General features: G+C 39.9%; 2 protein-coding genes across 3 annotated transcripts in view; one reads left to right on the top strand and one right to left on the bottom strand.

The window, feature by feature from the left end:
* Window positions 1-16,759, bottom strand: part of asic4a (acid-sensing (proton-gated) ion channel family member 4a) — a 120,313-nt gene that overhangs the window by 46,105 nt on the left and 57,449 nt on the right. The gene's annotated exons all lie outside the window — the stretch shown is intronic.
* On the top strand, window positions 1,703-2,984 carry LOC139435994 (uncharacterized). Its single transcript, XM_071207117.1, has 5 exons — window positions 1,703-1,753; window positions 1,840-2,368; window positions 2,440-2,558; window positions 2,633-2,743; window positions 2,889-2,984. Exons 1-5 carry the CDS (start codon window positions 1,703-1,705, stop codon window positions 2,982-2,984), a joined length of 906 nt encoding a protein of 301 aa, XP_071063218.1.

The raw sequence follows: 16,759 nt of genomic DNA, 5'->3' as shown, positions 1-16,759 counted from the left end.
CCACGGATTAACACGATACTACCCAGAGAATCCAGAATAAAATAACAGTGTTCAAAACACTCATGTCAATTATATTATATGATATTGCATTTACCTGACACGTTTATCTAAAGCGACTTACAATAAGTGCATAAGACCAAGAAGATACAAACTTGAAGAAAACAGAATCATAAAGTACATCAGGTTTCATAGAGCCAAAACATTTAAAGTGCTACTCAACTGGCTTTAGATAAGCCATTCCTTTATTAGTATATAAGTGCTTTGTTAATAATTCTAACGTCAATAAATCCTTTACAAACTATTCTTGTTGTCAGTCTTACATTTGTATCATATATCGTTATTAATATGATGTCGACTCGATTTGATACTCGTTTATACTTGTATAAACGGGTATCAGGTGTACAGAATTATCATTAATTGGGGCATGGGTCCAGTCTATATAAATTTGATTAACCTTTCACAATGTTGTGAGGTAGTGAGGAGATAGAGAGATACAGAGAGAGATAGAGAGAGAGATAGATATAGATAGATAGATAGATATAGACAGATAAAGAGAGAGATAGTGAGAGAGAGATAGAGAGATAGATAGATAGACAGATAAAGAGAGAGATAGCGAGAGATAGTGAGATAGTGAGTGAAAGTGAGATATAGTGAGTGATTGAGCGTTGCCTGTGAGAGTGATTGTCCTGGTGAGTGGTTGTGGGTGAGTAATTGAGGTGCAACTGTGTGTATTTGAGAGAGGCTGGTATTGTACGTTTCCGTGTATTTGTCACTTTGTTTGTTTGTCTTTGTTGTATTAATTTGTTTGTGTATGAATACGTGAGGGTAAGTAGGTAGGCAGGAGTAGGCGCATAGGCGAGACAGGTGTAAGTAGGTGTTGGAGTAGGAGGAGGGACAGAGAGCGTTAGGAAATGGATCCCAGAATTGTAAAACAAATTCTGGATCTGAAAGTCCACCACCAGTATCCTGAGGGGTCAACCAAGAAAGAGCAGTATGTCATGAAGAGGAGAGCTGACACCTTCACGATAAAGGGTATGGATGCATATGGACTCTAGAAAACAATGATAATATGCTATGGTAAAACTAATACATCTAATATTATGTCATATAAACACCAGAGGCAGAGGCCTACCCACTTAAGACTAAAACAGCAGAAGAGGTGACCAATTGTATCCTAGATTTCTTTTACAAATGTGGTGCACCTCAAAGACTGCTAACAGACCAGGGCTCAGAGTTTTGCAACAAGGTAGTGTTGATGCAGTATGAATCCCCAATATGTAACTGTAGTTGCTGTGCTAATCTATTGCTTGTTTGTCCCAATGATAATTTCAAGGTCAACTCTGGCCTGTGTGAGACACTGGCCATAAAAAGAAGCCTGTGCTCTGCATACCACCCACAGACCAATGGCCTTGTGGAGAAGTTAAACGGCACTATCCAGAGGTATTGGTTTTCAATACCTGATGGAATTCACGCTCTTCATAGAATTACAAACACATTTCCTAATGAATATGTTGCTTTATCATACATGAGAACCCATAAGCTCTCCTGCTTCCTCATGCCTACACTTGAATTCTGCATTTTAAGGTCATTGAACAAAATGGTGGCTGGTCACCCCAAACGTTGGGACCAGGTTCTGCAGTCCACCATGTTTGGTCTTCGGACAAAGAAGCAGCTGACCACACAATACAGCCCCTACTATTTGATGTTTGGAAGGGAGGCTAGGTATCCCTCCGAGGTGCCAAAGGAGTACCTGGTAAGATGTTCTAATGTTGTCATCCGTTTCAAACGTTTTCATTTGGATCATCTGTCTTCTAAAATTCTAACTGTGATTTGTTGCAGGTCAAAGAAGACAAAGTCAGCAGGCTGGTCGCAACGGAGGAGATCCACGAAGGCCTGAACAAACAGAAGGCTGTATTCACAGAGGTGAAAAAAAATATGAAACGAAGCCAGGACAACGTCCGCAAAAGAAAAGTGAAAAAGGGCCAGGAGGACAACTTCCAAGTAGGGGACCAGGTGTTGCGGAGGAACGTGAGACAGGAGCAAAGAAAAGGGGGAAAGCTGGACGATGACTGGTTGGGACCCTACACAATCCTGGAATTGGAGGGGAAAAAGGCAGTACTCGCTAAGGGTACCACAAAGCTCCAGACAAACATTGATCATTTAACACATTATATCCAGCCAGAGGAGAGGATCCCTGCCAAACTACAAAAGTTGTCCGATCTCTCTCCTCTGGCTGGTCCACAGCACACACAGACACCCACCACACAAACACCCACCACACAAACACCCACCACACAAACACCCACCACACAAACACCCACCACACAGCAAGGCGAGGCCCAAATGGCACCAAAGGATCCTGAACTTTGTAAGTAAACAGACAGAAAGTACACTCCAAATGATGCATTTCACAAATAACTTCCATTGCTATATTTCCAGTAATCCGACAAATATGGACAGGGAGGAGAAAGCAGACGCTCTGGTGCAAGTTTGGGCCATACAAAGTATATTCAGAGAACCTAATGGACTTGGCCCCAGGGAAGTGGTTGGAGGGAGAGGTAAGTTACAAAACAAAAGAATATTGGACTGATATTTATTTAGATTGTATCACAAGTTATTTTTGTACTCTTAGATCGTCAATTCATACATAACCATGGTAGGAAGGAAAGCTGGCGCTCTTACCTTGGACTCCTACCTTATGACGTCGCTCTGGGAGGGAACCCACAAAGGTTCTTTGAGAAGTGTGAGTAGGACTATATATTAGGATTTCTTTTTTTGTACATAAGTAGGCCTATGTGTTTTGTGTATATGTATGTTTGTATGTCCATACACACAAATACATACTTATGTTAGTGTATTAGTTGTCGTAATTATTATCATTTTTTTAGTTGGACCTTTTAAAATACGATGTGGCTGTTGGAGTGGTCTGCAGCCATGGACACTGGACGTTGATTGTAAGTAATCCTCAACATAAACAGATCTAGACGGAACCATGACACTATCTGATGTAGGGGTTGGTTATAATTAGTATTTGCATTTCCATAGATCATGTACCTAAAGGAGAGGCGGTCCCTGTTCGTCGACCCATTTGGGGCCACAGACGCACAGATACAAAAATGCAAAGACGTAACAAGGTGAATGAAATGTCAGCTTGGATGTGTGCAATAGACAAATACATGTATTCATACACCATGGATCATCTTTTGGGAGCAACAAAAAGGTCATTCAAGCATTTTTGTCCTTTAACAGGATTCAACTGATCTTGAATTAAATGGTTTTACCTTGGCATATGTTAAAATTGGCAAACTGTAATAAATGTGTGTTTTGTGTGTAGAGCATTGGTCCGCAAAAAGTGTCCAAAAATAGGGAGATGGGCATGCGCAACCGTTGCTCACCCTAAGCAACAGGACTCATCGGCATGCGGGGTGTTTGTGTGCAAGGTAAACATTTGATTATATCTGGAGCTATTTGTCATTATTAAAAAGTCCTCAAAATGATACTTATCAGACACTTTTTAGCTTGCAGAGCAGATATTGTCTGGCCAAAATATCGACTACGCTGTTGACCAGAAGGGTGTGGCCATGTTGCGGCTGGACATGTCAATGTCGCTGGTGACAAATTCAGGTATACAGAACTCTACCAGGTAAACTTGAATGTGTCTATATTGCCATTAAACTACATTATCTTCTTTTTTGCAGATGACCTATCCCAGCTCTGTAGGGCTTGTGGGGAGCTCAGCTCGGGGGCTGAAGGGGACATCGATACGTGGGTATGTAGAGAAATTCATGTCCTTCTGCTGGAAGACTGGGATGCACCTTGGATAGGTTACCTCAACATCACTGGGTGAACACTCACTATCACACAGCTATTGCAAATGTATAGTTGAATTCACCTAACTTGCATGTCTTTGCACTTTCGGTGGGCACTGGAGCAGCTGAAGGAACATACCAACACAGACTCCAAACAGAAAGGACCACAGCTAAGATTGTAACCCTATATATGACACCCATTGCCATACTATGTAAATAAATAATGTCTAAGGAAATTAAAACGGCTTAATTTTACATCCTAATCAGGATGAGTGATGTGAACCTGACAAAATGTTTGACAGTATTCTAAAGTATTTCTCTATTTCCCTGTCAGATTGAGTGCACCACCTGCAATATGTGGTACCACATAGGGTGCGTGGGACTGTCCTCCCCCACAGAGGATGAGTATTTCTGCCCATCCTGCAAGTCTTGATGGCAGAACACTTCCTGCACCAGCCCAGAGTATACCTGCCTCAGGAGCTGCTGATCCGTACTCTCTACTCTGTCTACCCATAAGCCCCCCCCCTCTCAATCAACTTCCTCTTGACTGCCTTTTCGGTTTATTTTACTTTACTATATTCATTTGTTTGCCTATCCTTGTTTGTCTACCCTCCCTCATACTGTAAATTGTATTTGAGTTGGAGAAACCCGCTATACAAATATAATGTATTATTATTACTCTGCAATAATCCAGTCTGTTCTCAGTACATCCATCACTGTGTGGTTTGGATCCCAACAGGACAGAAGGCCATGTTCCTTGTAATTGTATACATACTTGCCAAATAAAGCTGATACTATCAGTCAATAATGTTTCTTTTTAAAAGTTTAAAAGTGAAGAGGCACAACGTGACTACGTAAATGCACCAATGCACTCTCCTAAAAAAGTGGGAAACAGGAATATACACTAAAAAGTGCTATCCCTGTAGACTAGGGTAACCATAGAGACCACGTGTAAAGAACAGGTCAGTCGGCACCACGTTTAAATAATTAATGAAGTTAATAATTGTAATCCTGATCTTGATTTTTCATTACATTTTAATATTTTTCAAATTCATTAATTATTGATTGCTATCATTGTTGTTGTCTTTCCTTCTGTCACACTAATGAGTAAGTCTACTATAGGCTACAGAAGCAAAGCTTGCATTGCACATTAGAACATGAATTTGGCCACTGTTATTATAGTTGCAATATGTAAGATTAGCCCTTAGCACACAATAGGGGACATGATGCCTATGCTGTTAAGTATTTTTATTTTGGTGAGTCTTTCGCAAGACAGAAAAGACAGCCAGTATTGCTAGAATATAAACCTTTTTGTAAATTGCATTCTGTTTCTAGCGCAACAGCTTTGGTCCAGGTTTACATCCGATCAGCTACTGCATTAGCAGACAGAGCAAAAGGAAATGAAGGCCTATTTAGAAAGTTAGCGTTTAAAAAATGTCTATATTGTGAGCATAATGTCATATTATATTATATTGTACAGCATAATGTTGCATGGCAAATATCACGAAACACATGGCCTGATTTGCATATTGGAACTTAATGTGTGCACTAGAACACACTTATATGTAAAACTAACACTTATCACAACATAATGTGGGCTCGCAGGCTGATAAACTAGAATATCTGATCACGGTGGGTCTTAATGAGGCTTGATACAGACCTCAGTCAGTATACTATATTATAATATGTATATTATATGGCTTAAAGTGTACATACATTTGCTCACATTATAAATGATGGTCGGGTTGCATTTTTCTGGAACTTTTTAACAAGTGTGATCTAAAAGGTTCAATACTTCGTGTTGATCCGTGGCGCACTCATAACGCGCAGGGCTGGAGTGACTTTTGCTGTTGGGACTCGGGTTTGAGTCCAGCATGAACTTTTTGGTTATTTTCATGTCGATGGACACTGAATATTATGTAGTTTGAATAGAGGATTCCTAATATTGTTTGCCGAGACCAAGATTAATGACCCATCAGCATTTTAAAGTCTAAATATCCCTGCACATGCAGCAATGACATTTCTGCTGCTGTCTTTGCAAAACGAGTTAACAGTCACATCTTATCTGGATGAGTGCTGCAGAATGGCGTTTTTATATGGGATGTATATGTGTGTGTCTTTCATATTAAACATGATCGCTGGTAGATAGCCACAGAAGATGTAACACAGTTTAATCTGGGCGGATCCCATTTCCCCTGAGCGAATCACAGTTTACCTGAGAGGATCACAGTTTAACACAGCTGAAAACTTCTCCACGCTGCTTTCAAACTCTGAGTAAACAACGTACGCTTCACTGGGAGGCTGTCTGAAGGTGTACACGGGTCTCAGATGGACTTGGTATCACATTAGGAACGATATTCAGTGATAATTCGGGCAACAATAGCTGGTTTTAAGGATTTATTCGAGCGGATCACAGTTTAACACAGCTGAAGACTTCTCCACGCTGCTTTCAAACTGTGAGTAAACAACGTGTGCTTCACTTGGAGGCTGTCTGAAGGTGTACACGGGTCTCAGATGGACTTGGTATCACATTAAGAACGATATTCAGTAATAAGTCTGCCAACAATAGCTGGTTTAAATGATTTATTGGAGCTCGCAATGTTTTGAACAGACATGCCCATGTCAACTCGTTTTTCTTTTTGTAGTCCTCGCTGTTCGCGTCCGGATATCGCCATCGTAACTACAACCTCACACACTGGTACTGAATGTGCATCAAAGTGTTCCTATCCAGCCAAATATACCAAAAGATGTATGTAAACGACAGAAGAAGCGATCGAAATGTGTATCTCTGTCGAAGGCCACGCCTCCACATCTGTCAACCAGTTGATCGGGGAACCAGTTAAACCGGAACACCGGGCTGTAGTAAATAGTGCAGTAGATCTACACAGCTAGCTCGCTAGTTAGCATTATTAACAGCTATTTATGTACATTTTCAAGTTCTGCTTGAAAGCAAGTTCCTGCAAACTGTTCAAACAAACGCTTCAACTTGTACCATTTATAATCTGTATGTTTGAATATGGATCTTAAATCGGCGTGACGTTGAAGCAGCTGCAGTTCCTTTAAGCATACCATTAGCATTTTGCTTCTGGCAACTAGATTTATGATTTGAAAATTATAAAAGTAGGGTAGACGTGTGGATATTATCCGGCTGAACAAAACGTGACCCGTCTCTTAAATGCGTCTCAACCACAGACCTTATTTCCAGCTAGTTTCAAACCATATTGCAATATCTACGTCAACGTTATTTCTGGAACCAACTGGAAATGTGAGATTCATATGTTTCAGATACACAGATCTTATAGTGAGGTTAATCTCATACAGTACTCTGCTCTTCAACACTAATGGGACACTAGCTGTCTGCATCGTCGAGCATAGCTATTTTAAATTAACAATAACAATGAATACAGTTACCTAACTAGCAAACTAACTAATGTACAAGCATGACCTTATTTGACCAACCTCACCGAGAAGCCTTATGTTTTACAGTATAAACCTTCTTAATGTGTTACACTTCTCCATTATGTTTTAACTTGTATGCTACGGATAGCATCGTTAGCACAGATGTAGCTTCGTCTCGCTTGTTAGCTGAATAAAAAGACAAGTAAGAAATAAAGTGCTTGAATTTCACTTACCGAATAAACTGCATTCATGGACGGTCTGTTTGAACCGCAGAGCCATACGATAAGTGCGATATTTCAATGAAGAATACTCCACCAGGCATCAACACAACAACCACTTCGGAGTAGCAGCCTGGAGCTAATGAAGCTAACGGGGCTAGCAAAGAGACCACTGACTTCCGTTACATTAGAATGACATCCGTTACATTAGAATGACTTCCGTTACAGCAAGAATCCCCTCACACACACATATGTGAAACACATGCACATTCCCTACTGAGAACCTTTCAGTAAAATGTTTTTCAGGAGTGTGTGTGTGAGGTTAATTTTCAGTATTGTGTGTGTGAGGTGTTCAGTAGTGAACGTGAGATGATTTCAGTAGTGTGTGTGTGAGGCTTAATTTTCAGTAGTGTGTGTGTGAGGTGTTCAGTAGTGAATGTGAGAGGATTTCAGTAGTGTGTGTGCAAGGCCAGATGTTTTCAGTAGTGTGTGTGTGAGGTGTTCAGTAGTGAATGTGAGAGGATTTCAGTAGTGTGTGTGCAAGGCCAAATGTTTTCAGTAGTGTGTGTGTGAGGTGTTCAGTAGTGAACGTGAGAGTATTTCAGTAGTGTGTGTGCAAGGCCAAATGTTTTCAGTAGTGTGTGTGTGAGGTGAGTTTGAATTTTGGCCTACACGGCCCTTCATAGTTTAGAGCCGCGTACGCGTGCTCTGACCCCCGGCAGGATTCGCATGCTGCTTTTATCTCTGCTGCTCATAACTCATTATGAACCCAGAGCCACATGAGGGACAATCACGGACGCAGTTGTCCTGATGATTCTCAATTGCTGTGCTTCAGTAACTGTGCTGGTTTGCTGAAGAAAAGAGGGAGCAGATTGCCGGGCCCCCTTCCGACTGTACTTATACCGGAAGGAGGCCCGAGGGTGGGGCCCACCTAGCGGGTGGGCGTGGACTACAAGTGTTTCAGTGCTGCGCGGGGGCGCAGAGGGATAACCCAATAGCGATAGCCTTAGAGGGCGAAGCCATTTACGAAATAGAACTGCAAATCATCACAATATCAAGCAGTCTGCTGCATTTATGACCTTACAGCGTAAAAGGCCTGAGATGATGTGATGTGTTACAGAGAGATGTTTACAGTTGTCAAGATTTTACAAAGTCCATTGACAAAAAGGAAATAATTGCAGATGGGAAGTTATCTGGAAGCATGAAGTCTATAATATTGCCGCTATAAATATGGTAAAGCAAAATAACGTTCACAATGAACTGCAGTTGTCCATTGATATGACAGCAGGAAATTACTGATTAAATCCTTGCGCTGTAAGCACTGCAGGCAAATTCATCCAGATGAAATGACAAGCAACATGACACACAAAGCTGATAGTAGTACTTTTGAAACATTGCCACAATAGATATCGTAGATGTAAATAACTTATCAAACATTGACTTGATGTGCAATGTGTAAGACAGGGTATGGATTAGGTTAATAACGAAAAATGAAGCAATATTATCAGCAGAATATGAAGATGTTACAGCGTTGATGTCAATTATGTTTATGTACAGTGTTGTGGAGATATCTACCACTATAGCAAGCTTACTAAGTCGCAGCAGCCTGTCTTGCCTTGTTTAACCACTTGTTACTCACGCTGTGCCGCCCCGGGAGGCAGCCGTGGATTCAGAAACCAGTTAGCAATTAGCTTGTTCTCTTGCGAAAAGGCAGGTAGTTTGTGAGTGATCATTTGTAGATTGGTAAAGCAGAAATAATGACTCATACTGGTGGAAGTCTTTTTCGAACAAGATACAAAATCTTCTTAAAACAGAAGTGGACTGCACACCCTCTCAAAAGGTTAATCTGACAAATGAGGTGATGACATTAAAAATCTGATAATTAAAGAGAAAAATCTCCACGGCGAAAGGGCCCTTAATGAAATTTCATAGAAGCAAAGTAACATAAAAGAGAACTTTGTCAGATGTTCCCTAGCCCTTCTGCACTGCAATGTGTTTTTATCACCTTATGATTTTTGTTTATTGTAACACATAAATCATCGCTGTATCATACTTGAGAACATCCACATCTTTGTTTCACCCATGAGCTGTGACCTAAATACACCAAACAGTCTTTACAGGAGACCAAAGCATGGGTATAAACAGATAAATATGAGAAGTTGACCCAACTGAAACCCCCAATTTAATCAATGCCAGGTCCCCTCTCTATAATTTCAAGTCTCCTTTATTAGAAATGTTAAAAGTCCTCTCCCCAGGGATGCTCTGAGTCACAGGGAAATTGTGGCACAATATGTTTTTAATTTCCCTGGAGGTCCTTGCACAGCAACTACTTAACGATAGAGCGGCTTTGCAGAACCAAACTAAAAGGTATGCTCTTTTTTTCTTTTGTCATTATTACTGGCCTTAGCATGAAATATTCCAACTATTAGCAAGGCCCTCTCTTGCCATTATTCAAAGCTTAGTACTACTAACTCTTATTTCCCTCCACTGGGAGATGCACTATAGTACTGTTGCAAACTGCAATACAACTTAAACCAAATAGAAAACAAATTAAATAATTGAGAGATAAAATCATTTTAAACGCTGATAACTTTGTTCTTAATTATTTGCCTTGAATTATTATTACATAATTAGGTTTTCTAATTTAAAATACAATTGACATAAAGAGTCAACATAAATAGATTTTAGTTAAGTATTTCAGATATCATGAGATATTCAATCACACAAAATACAAACACCCTTCAGGGGTCATGCAAACATGTCCAATAATAATTCCCATTGTTGTCATAGATGTAGATAGCAAATGCACAAATGTTTGTTTTCATAATTATGATTCAGAATACTCCCAGGGCAAAACATTATTAAACAGCATTAGGAAGTGTCAGGTCCGATAGGTTGACCATGTGTGCAGTATTTATATTAAACATTACTATTATAATTATAAATAATGTTTGTTCCTATGTTGGTGCCAAACTGTTTTTATGAATCCTACATACACACTCAGATGTAGTTGTCCTTTCCTTAAGGGGTTCAAACCCAAAACAAGCCTGACCAAGTTCTTCAAATATATTTATCATTTTATTTTCCCAGACCTTCAAACTATCAACAGAAAGAGCAGTCAAAGTAACCAAAAATCTGAGAATTGCAATCATTTTTAATTCAATGTTTTAAAGGTTGAATACTTGGGCAAATATATTAGAGCCAGATAAAGAAGTGTCTCAAAGAGTTTCAAGGTCAGATCAATGCTCAACAGTCAATGCCGTGCTCAAAAAGATATCGTTTTAATGGAAGTATTATTTTAGGGCTTCTAGGGAAATATGTCCTGAGCTTCATTGTTGTATTTATCAACTCCGAAGCCCTATCAGTGAGGCTCAACTAGCTTTTCATCAACAGCAAAGCAGAAATATGCTACATGGACCAAGAAGACTGTTTTTCTTTTAATGAGGCACCTCAGATTGTTTGTCTTTAAAATCTTTAAACAGTTTGACCATAGCAGAAGTCAGGCTCTTCTTCACATTGAATCTGTTCATCTGCTTGTTTGTATTTGGGTCAAAGCTGCGGAACTTATTTCACACAAAAAGTGAAATCCAAAGGATAAGGGATTATTAAGGTCATATTTCCTCAAGTCCGGACACTGTGACAGTGTCTTGCTTGTGTCTTAGCCCACAGTCTAAGGACGCATCCATCATCTGTTTCTGCAGACAAGCGAGCCTGCTGCTGCTGCTCTCAGTCCTACTCAAAGGGTTCCTCACCCGGTCCGCTTTAACAGATGTCCTGTCAATATCACTCAACTATGAGCTCAACTCACTGTGGAGCTCGGAGAGACACATTTCACCATTTTCATTACAGGAGCTCTGTCTGTCTGAGTTGCAGTTCAAGTTGTAATCCTCACATCTCCTCTGCTGCAGTTTTACCTTGTTTATGAAACCATAAACCCTGTAAGATTTCTGTTTTTCTAACATTATGGATCAACAAGTCCTCCAACTCATACGACCAAATAGGTTGATTGTTCAAGCGCTTATTACGACCAAATAGGTCGATTGTTCAGCAGCTTATTACGACCTATAATCACGTTTTAAAGTTTCCGACCTCTAGTGCTCCCGTTGACTGCAAATGCCCTGGAGGATCGTATATTCACAAATAACCCTCTCTGGAAAATCCTAAATTGAAGGATAGTTTAGCCATTAAAATGCTTTTTGATCAGATTTCTAGCGAGAAGAGTATATTGTACTTTTAGAATCCACGTCCAGTGGATGTGTAGGATCTATAGTTTGATAGATATTAGGAAGATTATTTGAGGTCTTGCCAGACGAACGTGTATGTCTTTCCCCCTATGTAAAGTTAGCGTCAACCCTCACCGGGTGAAAACAGTATTTCCGGTCTCGAAGTTTTCATAATAAAACCGTATTCCTGCCGTACTCATCCACTAAAACACATCAGTTTATCCCTTGGTTTAAATTGTGTACACTGCTTTTGTGTTTTTCCCATAGGTTTTTCCCTTTGGATTCTGAGAGACACAATTGGCAGCAAAAGGCAATCAAAACTTTGTGTATTAATCTGATCAACAAAAAGCATGTGGACTAAACTGCTTTTCTTTAGGGTGTGTTTGAAATAAGATGTGGTAATAGTTATCACACAAGCCATCTGGAAACTTCCTGAAGAGCTATGTAAATTATGCTTGGGTATGCATTGTACTTATATATTATTTTATTTATGTGTTTGATTTTATTTCCCTTATTTCACAATGTGTCCTGTGATAGCATCCATTAAAAATGGAAAATTAGAAATTAGAAAATATTTAGCTTTGCTGGACATTGACCATGACATGGTTGGCTATTTTTGCCCCGGCTCAGCACCTGTGCTGGTGTGACATACGGGACAGTGTCAACACATTGCAGAGTCAACACACTGTCGGGCTTTGTGGTTTCTGCTCCCCAGTGGGAGACTTGAAGCAGACAAAGCACTTAGGACTGCTCCTGCAGAGCTCAGGCAACGACAATGCCACTTCCTTCACCCCACATGCTGTTTCTGAAGTTACACAGCATTTTGTAATCTTGAGTTATTTAAAGTTTCTCCTTGAAAATAGAAGTGAAGTCTGCAGCCCTATTTGGTAAGGTTTCTTGTTTGTGGCTTTGATGTTGGAGATCTAATGAGAACATATTACATAACTGTTGGGAAGAACCTCACTCAGCAAATCAGTAAGCTGCTAAGCAGCTGTTTGAAGTGCCTTTGCTCGTTTGCTTTGCTTCACATTTTGATGTGGAGAGATACTGTCTTCTAATGTGCTTGTAATACACTGCGTGTTCCTCAAGATGACACTAATCAATAGATATACTAATCCTGGTATATCCAGTGGGGCATTCTCTTATCCTGCTGGATTTTCACACACTAACTTAAAAATCTGTTGAGTGGTCTGTAAGGGCAAGTTTCTTATTCCTGTCAGAAGCAAGAGGGATTATGTACGATACTTAAAGCTTCACCCACTTAAGAGATGAACTTTTTTCCACATGAGGCAAAAAGAGATCTTAAAAAAGAGACCTGTTTTATATTAGCTGACATAGTGGGACATGATAAAGACAACTGAAAAAACAGAGGTTGTGCAAAGATTGCCCCATCAAACTGGCAGATAAAATGCCGTCTGTTGTCTTGGTTTTTGAGATTTTTAAACTAAGTGGTTCACATGAAAGCAATTATTTGAATCCAAAATGTGAATCTATTCTATCTCTATTTATTGTATGTCCAGGTTAAAACAACATCTGCAGCTCTAACATTGGTGTCAAAATCATATTTCAGCTGTTCATTAGTAAGCAGTCTTTGTACATCTGGGCAGCAGCATGCTGCAAGCAGCCGCTGATCTCAAGGTTAGGAAGGCTGTGTCTATTTCCTGTTTAATCACTGTGTGAAAAGCATAATGTGCCAACTAATGTGTGGGTGCCTCTTAAAGTTGCAACATCAACTTCCCTCTGAGTTTGACATGTTACCATTTGCGTCACTGAAAGCAAGGAGTGTTCATTTTCTTGTCCAAATTACAAATGTGATCTACAATTTCCAACACAGCAGTGCTGTTTTTCTTGGTCAAGCACTGCTTTTACACTGACTGGTGATTAAACTCATAAGAGAATATATTTGACTTTAATCCACTCCTGCGTTTGCTTCAGTGAACCGCTTACCAGGACTTATTCCACATTAAGTGTGTTTACATTTGACATACTACTGCCTTTTCCCTCCTTCCATCAATCTACAACTGGAACGCTGCTGTTTGTTGCTATTTTCATAGTACCCAAAGAGCAAAAATCTAGACACCTGGCTGATGGTAAATTATTCACCCCAATCCTTGAACTGTGCGTCAAAGCTCAGATTTATGACTCAACCCACATCTAAGAGGGCTTGATAACGGAACATTGTCAAAGAGTAAAGAGTTGGCGTGTAATTGAATTGAAAAGCACAAAGCCAATTGTAGATCTCACTGGAAATTCCCAAAGCCTGCCGATTTGAAACCAAGTCACGGCCCTAGTAGCCATCAGTGCCATCCAAGTCAAATCCCAGTTGCTTGCATGTGTCTCTCTCTGACACACATAATCCAAATTCCCCCATCAATCGTGGCGGTGGGCGACAGGATCCCTGACAACTTTTCACATCGGTCTGGGGATTAGGGGCATAAGGTTTACGCTGGCCCTGCCAGAATCCAGGATAACATTTTTTGATTCAGCAATTTAAACTAATTTCAAGGCTGGCTCTGCAGCAATTTTCTGGATCAATGGAATGTCATAGCTCACTTGGTCACTAGCCCTCTTATCGCAGGTACCTAACACAGGGGAATGCTATGCTAATTGCCTGGCTTGGAGAGCAGGGGATCCTCATTTCCTCCATCTCAACCTGACGTCTGATGGTCAGAACCAAACATTTGAAATGATTGATTATAGCTGTAACCTGCCAAATAAAAGGCTATGCAAAGAACCAAATGTTGACTCGATAAGTTGAGTTGTTTACACTGAATACATGTTTTCTGCAAATAGCAACATTTAAAAACAGCACAGGGAATAACAACCCTCTTTTCAAAAAGTAAAAACATATCAATTAATAAGGACATACGTAATTATAAAGATATATTCATGTAATATTGTTTTATTTAATTGCAACATAAGCCTTAGGCACAGATAGTTAAAATGCATTGACTTCTGAATAGATGCCATCTGAGGCTGTGTGCCAATGCCACACAATCAGGGGCGACTGGTCATTAGGGGCAGGTGGGGCACAGCCCCACCTAGTGTCAGCAGAAAGTATTACAAATAATGATTACAACAAAATGCAAAAAAAAAATATATAACATATATTTTAAGATCATGTTTAATCATCTGATTCGTCTGTACATTGCTGTTTTAGTCTGTGTTCTTCTAATTAGTGTCTACAGTGTGTACCTATTGAGCTGTTTAGAGCCATGTGGGACAAAACCCGATCCTGCCCCTCCTTCTCTCTCTCGAAGTGAACGGTGACTGTAAAAACTACACTGCGCATGCTCAGAATATTTTCCTATTTAATGTGTGTGGCAAAAACATAATGACCAAAGGGGCATAGTGCTGCCATCCCCACCATACGTCATCTCACATTATTCAGAGCTGATTGGCTGTAAGTACGTGTGCCGCGAAAAGTGTGGTGTGTGAAGAGGAGACGAGAGAGCTGCAGTGAGGTGTCCTAAAACCCGGAAGTAAGCTGCGCATGGCTTCCCTCCACAAAAAAGCAATGAGATTTCTCCATAGGATTTTAGAAAATAGCTCCAAATAAGGTCTGTGGGAAACTATAGGTTACTTACGTTTAATGACATCCACTTAAACACAGACAGTGGCAGAACTTCAGTGTTAGTATTATTAGATCTCAGTGCTGCGTTTGACACTGTTGACCACAGCATATTACTAGACCGACTGGAAAACTGGGTGGGACTTTCGGAAACAGTTCTAAATTGGTTTGAATCCTACTTAAAGGATAGAAACAACTTTGTTTCTATAGGTAAATACACATCTGAGTTGACAAATATGACATGTGGGGTTCCTCAAGGCTCCATCTTGGGGCCTCTTCTCTTTAACATCTACATGCTACCACTGGCTCAGATAATGAAGAACAACAAAATAAGTTACCATAGCTATGCAAATGACACACACATTTACGTAACAATTTCACCAGGAGACTATGCTCCAATTCAAACACTGAGTAAGTGCATTGAACAAATCAATGACTGGATGTGTCAGAACTTTCTCCAATTAAACAAAGATAAAACTGAGGTAATGGTTTTTGGAGCCAAGGCAGAACGTTTAAAAGTTAGCGCTGAGCTTCAGTCTGCAATGTTCAAACCAACAGATAAAGCCAGGAATCTAGGTGTAGTCATGGACTCTGACCTGAGTTTCAACAGTCACATTAAAACAGTTACTAAATCAGCCTACTATCACCTAAAGAATATATCTAGGATTAAAAGACTAATGTCACAGCAGGATTTGGAAAAACTTGTCCATGCCTTTATCTTAAGTAGACTCGACTACTGCAATGGTGTCTTCACAGGTCTCACTAAAAAATCTATTAGAAAGCTGCAGCTGATTCAGAACGCCGCTGCTCGAGTCCTCACTAACACTACGAAAGTGGATCACATCACTCCAGTTCTGAAGTCTTTACACTGGCTTCCTGTGTGTCAAAGAATAGATTTCAAAATATTGCTGCTGGTTTATAAAGCACTGAATGGTTTAGGCCCAAAATACATTACTGACCTCATGCTAAATTATGAACCATCCAGATCTCTCAGGTCTTCAGGGACTGGTCAGCTTTCTGTCCCCAGAGTCAGAACTAAACATGGTAAAGCAGCGTTCAGTTATTATGCTCCAAATATCTGGAACAAACTCCCAGAAACCTGCAGGTCTGCTGCAACTCTTACTACTTTTAAATCCAGGCTGAAGACTTTTCTTTTTGTCGCTGCTTTTTATTTAACTATTCATATCTTAAACTGCACTGTAACTTTTATCCATGTACTTTTTCTTTTAATGTTTAATTGAACTATTCATATTTTAGACTGCACTGTAACTTTTATTCATGTATTTTTCCTTTTAATGTTTATTGTATTAGCTTTTCTTTTTTAATGCTTAATGTCTTTAATTTTTTGTAAAGCACTTTGAATTGCCTTGCGTTGAAAAGTAACCCCAGTTCTCAGAGTAACATGTAGGGAGATGTCTCACTATGGGACGCTCCTCACCACGGAGCAAACAGAAGCATCAATCTCATTACGCCAATCCTGATTGGCTGGTGATCTTAATAATAATAATAATAACTGAGATTTCTATAGCGCCTTTCAAG

This window comes from Pseudochaenichthys georgianus, chromosome 21 (assembly GCF_902827115.2).
Source record: "Pseudochaenichthys georgianus chromosome 21, fPseGeo1.2, whole genome shotgun sequence".
NCBI lineage: Eukaryota > Metazoa > Chordata > Actinopteri > Perciformes > Channichthyidae > Pseudochaenichthys > Pseudochaenichthys georgianus.
This window is presented reverse-complemented; position numbering and strand designations above follow the sequence as displayed.

Coding starts and splice junctions, on each gene's coding strand:
- LOC139435994 (XM_071207117.1), top strand. CDS start 1,703: ATGTTTGGAAGGGAGGCTAGGTATCCCTCCGAGGTGCCAAAGGAGTAC. Junction 2,369..2,439: donor ACCAAAGGATCCTGAACTTT/GTAAGTAAACAG, acceptor CTATATTTCCAG/TAATCCGACAAATATGGACA. Junction 2,559..2,632: donor GGAAGTGGTTGGAGGGAGAG/GTAAGTTACAAA, acceptor TTGTACTCTTAG/ATCGTCAATTCATACATAAC.